This window comes from Cryptotermes secundus, unplaced genomic scaffold (genome assembly GCF_002891405.2).
Source record: "Cryptotermes secundus unplaced genomic scaffold, Csec_1.0 scaffold537, whole genome shotgun sequence".
Taxonomy (NCBI): Eukaryota; Metazoa; Arthropoda; class Insecta; order Blattodea; family Kalotermitidae; genus Cryptotermes; species Cryptotermes secundus.
In genome coordinates this window covers 2,366,785-2,379,432 of record NW_019740661.1, presented here as the reverse complement: position 1 = coordinate 2,379,432, position 12,648 = coordinate 2,366,785, and the positions used below count along the sequence as shown (strand labels likewise).

Sequence of the window (12,648 nt, the reverse complement as noted above, 5' to 3'; positions counted from 1 at the left end):
AGCCTGTGAGTGTGCGATAACTAAGAAGTCAGCGAGCGGAAGACTTATTGTGTGCTTTCCAGACATAGTGATTGCTGTAGTACAGTTATACTCGGAGTGTGTATTTCAGGGAGACTTGTATAGCTCCCGCGTTATCAGTACATGAAGACAAGTGAAGATTGTGTTAAGAGACTTTGTTGTAGGGTTTGTAAAGTGTGGAAACCCGTAATATTGTGATCATTAATTATAGCCGTTATTTGTAGATTGTTAAATAAACCCAATTAACCATCTCTACGGCGTCTTCGGTAACGTAAACACGTTACAATATATATATATGTGTGTGTGTATTTGTGGATTTGTTTCAGTGATCATCAGTGTAAATTAGAGTTTGAAGTGAGCGATTTCTTCATGTTTGGAAGTCCATTGGCCTTGGTTCTTGCTTATAGGAAGATATCTTCACCTGATGATAAGAACAGTGAGTATTGTATTGCATGCAGAGGTGTTATGATATACTCTGATTCTGAAACTGAAAATTATGTAAAAGGAAAATCATCCTTTGAAATTTTAAGTTCAGTGTTATTTATTTCAGTAATTATTTCACTGGGAAAAAGAGAGTAGTATTTATCAACTTTGTTCAAAATGTTAGTTTAACAGACAATTTTAAACTTATTTGAGTAGGTTCATGTATGTTCCCATGTGTCTATCTATGTGAATGCATTTGCACTCATGTGTATGTGTGTGAACATGTTCTTGGGTGTATAAGCAGATTCTTTATTTACAGGGAGAATGTATTATATCTTCCTTTTTTTTTTCATGTTGTTATGTTGTTTGTCTGCAGGAAGGTTGCCAAAGATTAGAAATTAATAATTATATTACAGCTTATTGACTTGTCCATGTGCATAATTTTTTGCTGTCAAATAGATGTTCAGTGCTTTGAAGATGAACACTGTTGCTGCAGTACCTAGCTGTAATGATAATGCAAATGAAAGAATGTGTATTTCAATGCCCTTTTTATATACTATCCAGAAGTAACCATAAAAATGTTGCTTTCTTTAACAATATGTCACTGCTCAGATGTTCAAGGCCATCTTTTAGAAGTCCAATAATACTATCATGTTGGTAATAATAGTGGTACAGAATGAAAACGTTCTAAGGCTAGCTGACTTCCAGTATCACAGATTCACAGTAGTCAGTCAGTGTGTTCAAAATTTATTGGGGTATGACAAGGGTATACTTGTTATGGTGTATGGAAAACAGATTGAAAACTTTGCCTTGAGTTTCTAATAAATGTGAAAATAATATAAGCAAAGTTGTTTTATATAAATACATGCTTTATTCCTATTAGCTTATTTTTATTATTATATGAGAGAAGCCAGGCTTCAATTTATTGTGGCCATGTACCCATATGTGTGTGTATCCAAACATAATAATCATAGTAACTTCCCTTGAACTTAGTATGAGTGACATCATTGGAAGCCACCCCATCTTTATAATATTTAATTTTGTGACTAATTAACTGATATTTTGGAACAGATTCCTTCTTGAAAAACTAATAGGCACTTCACTGCTAAAGAATTGTGCAACTTTTATGAAACCTGAAGGTTCTTTCCTGTGTTCATAAGAACCCACCATTTAACCATCTCATGAGTAAGTTAAATCCAAGCCACACTTTCACACCTTATTTCTTTATGCCCCATTGTATATATTATCCTCCAGTCCATCACTAGGTCTCCATTATGGTCCATGATTATAGATTGCATAACACATTCCTGGCCATAGTGATATAAAGTAAGCAAAGGAGAACTTTCTTGAAGATATTGCTAGTTTCAAATAGTTGTTATGATGAATTTAGTGGAAATGTAAAAGTAATCCTTAGTACATAGTGTAATTCAATTCTTTTATTTTACAGCTCTTATTGCAAGACCCATGGTACAACAAGTATACAATCTGTTCCACCCAACAGATCCAGTAGCTGCAAGGCTTGAGCCACTTCTCTCTGCAAGATTCTCCATGTTGCCTCCTGTAAATGTGGCTCGCTACCAGAAGTATCCTCTGGGAAATGGACAACCATATCATCTCTGTGAGTGATTTTATTGCTCCCGGATGAAGCAAACACTCAGACACTTGGACCTGTGTGTTCAGATGTCCACGTAATATTGAATGTTGACTACTCTCACTGTTTCTCTCTCAGAATAATACCTGTTGAGTATTGAGTGGTTGTCCTAAATACTGCTTTCACTGGGGTGAGAAGGCATTAAGTACCTAGAAACTGAATTCAGTTTTTCCATAATTTTAGCACTGTTGATAATGTTTTGTAGTTGTGGAGTACATCTGGAGATTTGTTAGGTTTTGGAATTGTTACAGTTAGTAGCTTTAGCCATATTATTGGTACAGTAGTTCTGTAAATTAGATTAGATCTGCATAGGAAGCATAAATGTTTTTTGTCAGGTTCATCTTAAATTCATGTAAGTAGGTGTCTGAAATTATCCAGTATGTTTAAAAAATTAGTTTGTAAGCATTAGAAAGGGCTGCTACTGGTAATATAAATCCATAGTGGAAATATTTTACAAGTGTAGACAGGCTGTTTGAACACTGTAGTTTTGTCGTTTCAACTTTGATACTGGGTCTGAAGTGAGCTGAGTACACATTCAGTTCACAAAAGTTACAGACTTAACACTGTTGACATATTCTTAATCTCTTTATGTACAGAAGATAATCAGTTTTGTAAATCTCAGAACTGTATGGTTTCTCTGTTTATATTATTTATTTATAGACAAGCTATGAATTTGTATATTTAATGAATAACATTTATTTTTTCCTGCAGTGGAAGTAATCCAGGCCAATCCACAAATGTTTGCAGAAGGTTTGAATATAGCCCCTCCCACACCAGGTTGCCACCTGCGGCGAATGTCAGAAGTCAGTATACAGAGTACAATATCAGGTGTGATTGACTCTTTACCACTTCAAACAATCAATGCCTGTAAGTGTCTCATACACATCAGAAAGATTGTTTTGTAACTGTTTTTGTTTTCAATGTGAACTTCACCAAAGGAAGTATTGTATCAAATTAAATTACCTGACCTGGTACAACAACATGTACCATATAAATTAATCTTCTCTATCCATTTGCAGTTTTATTATGAAGAGAGGCATATTTAGTTTTGCTGTTACTTTCACAAATATATGACTGTATACAGGTTTTAACATCTTTTCATTTTGTCTCATAAGACATCAAATTATATTCAGCATATTCAGAAATCACATTCTGGTTCAATGTTAATGTCAGTTCAATAATCTAAATGGCCCCAGAATGAAAAGAAGATAATTTAAATTGAGTCTGCTTCTTTGTCACATGCTAAAATAGGAACCCTGTGTTAGACTCAGAACAGTATTTGCAAACTTAGTCCAATGTCTAGGCTGTTTGGGGCGTTGAATAATATATATGGCAAAATATGAGAATAAATGCATGAGTGGTAGGCCTAAACCGGCCATTGTGCTGCAACCTTCAATGATCTGTTATGCCAAAAAAATGAGAATAACTGATTAATTTCATAATTACGTGGAACTGAGTGCTTGAGAAGCCAACAGTTGCCATGTCATTCAGATTCCCAGCATTTTATGGAGCTCAATGTCCATTACCATGTTCACAAGAGCCTACCATTGGTCCCTGTCCTGTCCTAATCAGATCATACACACACAAGCCTATTTCTGTAAAATACCATATAATATTATCCTCCTTTGTATGTCTGGATCTCCTTAGTGGACTTTTTTCTTCAGGTTTTTCTGTCAAAATTCTATATTCTCTCCTCTCCCATGTATGCTACATTCACTGCCCATGTCATCCTCCTTGACTAGATCATTCTAATGACATATGAGGAATACAGGCTGTGAAGCCCATTATGAAGTTTTTTATTTTATTTTATCCCTCATAGGTCAAAATATACTCCTGAACACCTTGTTCTCAAATCCCCACCATCTTTGTTGTACCCTTGATATCAGAGACCAATTTTCAGACCCATACAAAATCACAGGCAAAATTATAGTATTTTAATTTTATGTTTTTCGACAGCAGCAAGAAAATGTAAGGTTATGTACTGAATGGTAGTAAGCATTACCCATATTTAAGCTGTTCTTAATTTCCTCTTGAATGAAATTTTGATTTGATAATGACAAACATGAAGAGGTAAAGTTAGCCCTGTGCTTATTTAATTAACCCTTTGACGTGGTCATTTAAATTCCGCGGCCGCGGCTCCTGCGGTAATATATTCAGCCGGCCATTTAAATTTTGCTCGAAAATTATTTATTCATCATTGTTCTTAAATTCTATGAGATAGGAACATGAAACTTTCACTAAAATGATCTTAAATGGTGGTTTTATAACCTTACCTTATAATATGGGCGCCCTGTATCTCGGCNAAAACACATCATTCATAACAGAAACAGCTCGCAATAGCCACAGGAACGTTGCTGCAAGACAGGCATATGTAACGACGACTTAGCGCTCTTAAACGCGTGTGTCATTAAATACAGTCCTCCTGACAACAGGCCAGTGAAAAATCTAACAATCTACAGCAAAACCATCAATTATTATGGGCGTTATAACATACGTGTGCAGCTGGACGAAACATACACGTCGAACCCCCCCAGACGATTTAAATCCCTGACGAAACATACACGACGAACCACGGCAACGGGTTAAGCATCATGCCATGAAGATGCATGGGGGAGTGGAGCTGTCCCAGACATTTTAATTTTGCCACATTTTCAAAGGATCTGTTAGCTGTCTTCATGCTATGGTTTTGTCCTGCATTCTGGTGATGAGACATTAGCATCTACTTAGTTCTTTGTGTGTTCACTTCTGGACCAGCTTCCTTACTGGCATTTATTAGAGCTTTTTTATGTTATCCCTCAGTAAATTAACATCAGTATAGACCACAAGCTGATGTGTCATTCAGTTTCAGTCCTACCTGGTTTTCTTGAACCTTCATAATGGCATATTCTTAAGCACAGTTAAAATGAAATGGCAATAAAGCATCTCCTTGTTTCAGACCATTCAGAACAGGAAATGTATGAGAAATGTTTACCTGTATGAACTTTACTGTAGGTTTCATTCAGAAACATTCTGCTTAATCTGACTAATTTCTTGGGTATACCAAACTAAATGAGAATGCTGTACTGTACTTCTCTGGTAACTGAATCATAGGCTTTCTTGAAATCTGCAAGTAGCTAATGCTCTCTCATTGTGCTTCCATTTTCTGTCCCATATCTAACAAACTCAAAAAATCTGATCAGTAGTTGGTCTGTTATGTTGAAACCCACACTGATAATCCCCAGTAATTTTTTCTACATATATAGTTAACTTTGAGGAAGGGGTATAGAATAAAATTGTGAATGAAGTCGATAACAACAATATGGCTCAGTAACCATTGCAGGAAATTTTATCACCATTCTTGTAAATAGGTACAATAATAAGCTTGTTCCCCAGCTGGAGCAGTTCTAGCTTATTCCAAATAATAAATAGAATGAATGAGTTCATAGATCCTACAATGTAATGTTTCACACCTTTCTTGAATCACTTCTGTCAGAATTTTATCAGTATATGGAGATTTATATCTTTAAAACTTTTCAGTAGCATTTTTTACCTCCGAAGCACTAGGCTCAGTTGATGATGGCTCAGCTGTATGTATTTCCATCTGCCTGACGTTACTATCTCTGTGTACAATCAGTAGCAGGGAGAAGTAATTCTCTTCTGGGAATCTACAATCAAATCAATTCTTTTACCAAATTTGTTCTAGGTTGGTAATCCTTCTTAATTTAACCCCCTGTATAAGTCACAGCTGTTCTTGTTCCTAATGTTATTTTGAAGCTGCTAAAATGTGAGAGTATGGACCTGGAAAGATTAAATCTTATGGTCAGGTTGATTCTGATTCTTAGTGACTTCAGCTGTTGTGTTCACAGTAACCCAGAAATGGTGGGGCACAAAGCGGCTTGACTATGCACTGTATTGTCCTGAAGGACTGGCAAACTTTCCAACCAATGCTCTGCCCCACCTGTTCCATGCCAGTTACTGGGAATCCTCTGATGTCATAGCATTTATTTTGCGCCAGGTGAGAGTTTGCATATCACAGACCTTGCACTCAAGTGTGATGTATATTACTTGCCCCTCTTTATCTTCATTCTTAGTTTGTAGTATCATGGAAAATGAAATGTTAGGTATATTATATAAGTACTGCAAACTAGTTATAGTTCATAATTAAGTTCTGGGTATTAAATAAGCATTGAAATATGCTTTTCCTTGTTGATACACATTTTATACTCCTGAAGGATTTGTGTGTAGTCACCTAGGGTGATTAGAAGGATGAACTCAAATGTTCCTTGGAGCTCACTCTAAAAATGATTGATGAGAAGTATAAAATAAGGAAGTTAGTGCATACAAATTATAAACCTCTTCATCATGCAGTTTTCTTTTATCCTCATATTACCTCCTTCTTCATAGATACAAACAATTCATCAGTGCCTTGTCTTCAGATACCCTCAGTTTGTTCTTCACTTACAGTAAAAGACCAAGTTATATTTCTCCATATAACAACCGGTAAAATCACACGAGATTCAAAGTTTTCATGGCAGCAGAAATTCAAATTGTGGTCTTCCAGGTAATTTCAGCATATAGTCAGTGGATACCACCATTTTGGAGGAACATGCTATCTCCATCTTCAGTTCATTTTTATATACTTCTTTTCTGCTGTCTTAGGCTAATTCACATTCCTCAGGACCTACTGTTTCCATTGGTCTGTCCAGAGTCCTGTCTCCTCTTCCACATTCCTTTCTGATCAGCCACTCCTATGCTCCATAACCTTTTTCTTCCCCTACCTCTTCTATATACCCAGCTACCTTCCCAACAGAGCTCACTTCTCCCTTGAAGACAGAGGCATTATGTTCTTCAAAACTGTCATATCACCTATCAGACTGCACAGTGTCATAACACAGAAGACCACAATATAAAGTATAAAATTATAGTGTTGTATTTTAATCTTTGTGTTTTCAGATGAGAGATGGAAAGAATGACTCTGAATTGAATGATAGTGAGCATTCAGACTGCCACCAAATTGACAAACTGCACAGTGCAAGGCTACTAGGAATACTCAAGAGTAGTTCCAAGATGTCAGGATATTCTAAGATAAAGTGATTATAATCTGGTAGCATAGAATATGCTCAGATCTGAGAAGAAGCTTTAAGGTCCTCGCTGTGGTAGTTTTTGCACGTGGCATTTTGTGCATTAAGTGTCAGTGGGCATTAGAAGGTTCAAAGACAAAATTGTGGGATATATCTGAAATTCAAACACTGTACAAAAGTTTTGCTTAAAGGTCAATAGAATACTGCTTACAAGTTTTGAAAAAAGTTGCATCCGATATTTTCAGAATATTAGGAAATTTTATGTCTTGGATTTCTCTTACAGCTTGGTCGAGTAGACATTGTACCAACAATTGGTAATGAAGACAAGGACCTTGCAAGCTTCAGCCCAAGTCAACCAAGAGAAAAGTGGATCAAGAAGAGAACTTCTGTGAAACTTAAGGTACAGCATACAAGTAAAGAAGTTGTGGTAAGAATTGATAGCCCACTTTTCTTTGAAATGATGCTGTCCGCATAGAAAATGATGCCTCCAACAATTATTCATTGCCACAGGAACATGTTTACTGACCAGGTGCCTAGCAGCGGTAGGGGGTGGGGGGTACACAGTTTAGTCCAGTCCAATAAATTGCTACTGCCAGCAGAGTGATTCTTGGTTCCAAGTCCCATGGGACTCATGACCATGTCTTACTGCCTGACAGCTCTTGAAGTCTTCAGACCACCACTTTGGCAGTACACATGCTCAGACTCTCATTTCATATGACATGGACCATATAGTAAATGACGCATCCAACAATTCTTCTGCTGTTGCACATATTCTGTGCTGTGGGAACATGTTTATCAAGCCATTGCCTAGCAACGGTAAAGGGATACACATACAGACACACAGACTGATGAGAGGGTTTTATTAAGTATGCTGCTGAGATGGGCTCAGGTGCCATAATATACATGTCAAGTTTTATAATGATCAGTTCAGGCATTCAAAAGTTGATGTGGGGGAGATACACGGACATAACAAGGTGATCTCATAAGCCTACTTTTACCTTTTCAAAATAAGGAAAGTAGGCTAAAGAAAGTACTGTAATTTCTTTACAGATAAGAATTTTTCAAGGCATAATTCTAGATAATTAGAAACGAACTTTCATGTGTACTCAGATAATTGCTACACTTTTTACACAATATATTTATTTTCTACAAAGGGCAGTTATGATATTTTCTCCTTATATTGTCATATAAGAGTGAATTCTACCAATAAAAGAATATTAAAATAATCAGTTACTTTGTCTTCATACAAACTGGTGTGTGAGATCACTATTTTATTCTCCCAAAACTTGATAATGTGTCCCACATTCTGAATCCTGGCTGCCACTTACCTTTGTCAGTTGTAAACATAGTGTTCCTTACAAATAGAGGACTATAAAGTTGTTGTATACAAAGTTAGCTAGAAGTTCTTTTAATCAAGAAATGAGATCCTTCTGTCAGTCAACTGGAAGGGGGAGTGGGTGTAGAATGAAACTGCAGTATCTACAGTGAAGTCCAACATGTAAAAGAAAAGGAGAATCAGTAATGTTGTACACTCCTAATGAGTAAATATTGTATATACAGCTTCATCTTATATTATTCTTCCCAACGTTTGTCCTGGTGGACCTATAAAATTATTTCAGTGTTTATCATTTAGGACACTTTCCCGAGTATCTCATTCCTTTGTGTTGACACTTTTAATTTTGTTTTCTGTGTAGGTGATTCTATCAGCACTCCATGTTTTATGTTCTCTTTAACCTATTGGTGAGCATGTACATCTTATATAAGAAGGCCAGTGCGATGTATGTTTGCTTGCACTTGTAGAGGACGTAGTTACTGTCAGTGCCTGGCAGACAGTGTTAATCATCAGACACCCTCGATGCATCATTTGATGACGTATACATACTTCCATATATCTATAATTATAAAAGTCAGTATATGCATGTGTGTTTTGTTGCTTGCATGGACATGGGATGCAGATCTGTGAGAAAATGTTGAAATAACAGAGTACATAGCATGTCTGATATTCTTTATTGTTTTTCTCCTATAACAGCTTGTTTGGAGTGGCACTTATCTAAACTGTTTTACTGTAAATCTGAATGAGGAATGAAGGGCAGTAGTATGAACAATTAAAAGGGTTTTGAAAGGACAGAGGTAAAGTTTCAGAAGGGATAAAGGAGCTGAACCTAAGAAGTCTGTATTCATAAAAGCCAGTAAGTTTACATTTACAAGCACTAAAATCTGCTGCTTCACCATTATTGTGGCCCCACTTTTGTGTTGAGCTTTAAAACTTAATGTTATAATTAAACTGTATATAATCAGCAGACACTAATAATGTAATTTGTTTAACAAATGACAGTGCTTTCCATTGAATTTTTAGCAGTGACACTAGTCTAGATGTGAATTAAAGTCAATGAAAGGAAATGTGCTTTTATGTGTATGTTCTTAAACTCTACTTTGGTTGTTATTAACATTTGATTCATTTTAAGACATCCATGAGTTTGGAAATTCTGTGAAACAGATGTTAGATTGTATGCTCATTGGATTTTCCACCTAAAAAACTAATATGATGGAGTCTGGCTTCATTGTAAGCATGTTTGTTGTAGCCATGGGGGCCACAGGGAATAGGAATCTACCAAGTGATGTGCAATTTGTGTAACTTGGTACCATGTTGTGAACAAGATGGCTACTGAATTTGATGTTTTATACTGATTTTTCAGTCTTAGGCACCTCCTTTCTGTCCTACACTCTGTACCTAAGGGATAAGGAGATAATTGCTTAATGATGAAGTTAATTAATCAAGGTGATTTGGTGCTAGTAAGAAAATGCTTACACATTAAATATAGGATGGGCTGGTACAGATGTAAGTAGACAGCTAGTTACGTTGAAGGACATGAGACTGCTTGTAGGTGTTAACAGGTAAAAGTCTGATGTTACAAGAATGAAAATTAAAACTCCAGTTACAGTTTATTTGCTTGTATGTTGCTTACTGCTGTCCTTAACCAGAAACAAAATTAAAGGTAGTGATGTAAATCCACTGGTAGATAATTCCAGAGTTTTAAATTTATAAATACAGTATTCTAACTATAATAAATGCTGGTATTAAACCTGATTACACACTTCACTACTTTTGATGTTTAAAAGTTTTATTGCATTTTCACTATACTGAAATGCTTCTATAGCATCATGAGACATAATTATTTTGTAAACGGAGCTAAAGATTAACATGAATTATGAAAGTTGTGGTTTTTCCATTTCTGTGTTCATGTGACTGTAGAGCACACTCAGGGAAAGTGTATTCATGTCAGAAGTAAGAAGTATCTGGTTATAAAAATAGCTGTATCCCAGAATGTGACATCATGGAATGTGATAGATATTTACTGACATAATGCTTCTGCTCTGAAGATGGAGGCAACATGTACCTCCAGAACATCAGTAAATATCCATCAAACTGCTTTGGTGTCACATTCCTAAAGACATAATCTTCACAGTCACCATGACATCCTCAAATCTCACATTTTCTTGACTAAATATCCTTCACATTCTCTTCATCATTTTGCATGTCAGCTATTGAAAGTTGCAGCTCAGTGGAGAGGTCTTCTAGTGTCACACACACTAGATCTTGCCTTTCTTTGCTGCTTCATGTGTAGATGTCTGCCATGTATACTGCTGAGATCAGTGGGTAAAGCACTGTCTGTCACAAGAGTGAGGGAGTAATGTGATGTCATTGTTATGAGGGTTCTGGTTTCATGGACTGTGCATCATAGGATATTTTTTTCTCCCTTTTCAGAATGTTGCTGCAAACCATCGTGCTAATGATGTCATAGTGAGAGAAGGTGCCCGTCAGGTTCTTGTGGCACGTTTTATGTATGGCCCTCTCGACATGATCACTCTGGCAGGTTGGCTTAAAAATCATATTACTCTTTGTGTAGTGATGTAGAGTACCCTTGTATTTTCATTTGTTTACATAAAGGACGTAATAAATATGCAACAAGTGATACTTTAGTTGAAAAGGCTAGAATTAATAATTTTGAGACAAATTATTAACTTACATAAGAAGGTTGCACTCCAGAATCAAGTAACTCTTGTGTTTTTTGATTAATGGGTGTGACATTTAAATAACCAGACTGATGCTTTTGTACGGCAACTGTCAACACTAGTTTGCTGGCACATGACTACATGATTCAGCAGCTATGGGTTAAGCAGTTCTTGGAATTAAATGTGTTTTGTGGTTAATGTCTTTTGTTGATGTAGTGTTGTCTTTGTTTATCAATGTGGATTACAGATTGTTAGAGCAGGTAATTATCGTTAAGATTATTAGTGAAATTAGAGGAAAATGCCAGTGACACAAAATATTGTAGACAGTTTGTGAAAAGTGAATAGTGAGAAACACAGGGTTTTGTAAGTTAAGTAATTTTGAGATGACAGTTCTGGGCTCATGAAACATTCAGGGACTGGTCCAAATGTGTGTGTGTGTGGGGGGGGGGATATCAAAATGGCACACAGTGATTACTGATTGACATTGAAAAAGAGAAACAAAACTGAACAAGAACAGAAAAACTGTGAGATTGATGATTGCCTTGAAGAAAGTCTGTTCAGAATTCCATTAAAAATCAGCTATAAGAAGAGAGAAAATTGCCCACATCCTTTGATGAAAGTGTTGGAAGAATTCACATATTTACAAAATAAAGTGACTATTGAAGAAATTTACCATGTTAGGTGGGTCCCTTATGACCACGGTATGGCTCATCATCAGGTTGCGGATGGAGGAGACACTCTCCAGCTATGAAGGGAAGCTGCAAATATATTGAATAAACAGTCATGGGCAGCCGACAATGGGTGGTCCTCCAGCTTGAGGGTTGGGCGTGGGGCTAACAGATCCTCACTGTAAAAATAATCATGTTAGGAAAATGAAAATAATGAATGAGGAGCTTCATAACTTGTACTCTTCTCCAAGTATAATTAGAATGATCAAGTCAAGGAGGATGAGGTGGGAAGGGCATGTAACATGAATGGGGGAGACAAGGAATGCATATAGGATATTGGTGGGAAAGCCAGATGGAAAGAGACCACTGGGAAGACCAAGGCGTAGGTTGGTGGACAGTATTAAAATGGATCTTAGAGAGATAGGATGGGATGGATTGGATTGATCTGGCTCAGGATAGGGACTACTGGAGGGCTCTTGTGAACACGATAATGAACCTTTGGGTTCCATAAAATGCTGGGAAATGCTTGAATATCTGCAGAATTGGCGGATCCTCAGGAAGGGCTCAGCGTCATGAGTAAGTTAGTAAGTAAGTAAGTTGAAGAAATTTGGGTTCTGCAGTATGACCAAAAATAAATCTGGAGCCTCCATTTGAGAACTGGGTATGTTGGTTGAAGCAGTGGCACTTGTCGCATTTGTTCAAGTGCTTGAAATTATTCTTGTCTGAGACACTGACTGTTATGACTGAGAATTTTTGTGGTTGTCCTCAGTCATACCAAGAAAATGCTGGAATAGTACCATGAATTATGTCACAA

General features: G+C 36.6%; 1 protein-coding gene across 10 annotated transcripts in view; it reads left to right on the top strand.

Annotated features, from left to right (window-relative positions):
• Positions 1-12,648, top strand: part of LOC111872496 (protein retinal degeneration B) — a 159,934-nt gene that overhangs the window by 122,618 nt on the left and 24,668 nt on the right. For all 10 annotated transcript variants that reach the window (XR_002844233.2, XM_023866474.2, XM_023866470.2 and 7 more), the window contains 6 exons: positions 345-454; positions 1,889-2,059; positions 2,804-2,959; positions 5,938-6,086; positions 7,436-7,552; positions 10,919-11,027. Coding sequence is in view for 9 of the 10 variants with exons in the window: in XM_023866474.2 (XP_023722242.1) it covers positions 345-454; positions 1,889-2,059; positions 2,804-2,959; positions 5,938-6,086; positions 7,436-7,552; positions 10,919-11,027 (812 nt within the window). In the remaining variant the exon portion in view is untranslated. The remainder of the gene's footprint in view (positions 1-344; positions 455-1,888; positions 2,060-2,803; positions 2,960-5,937; positions 6,087-7,435; positions 7,553-10,918; positions 11,028-12,648) is intronic.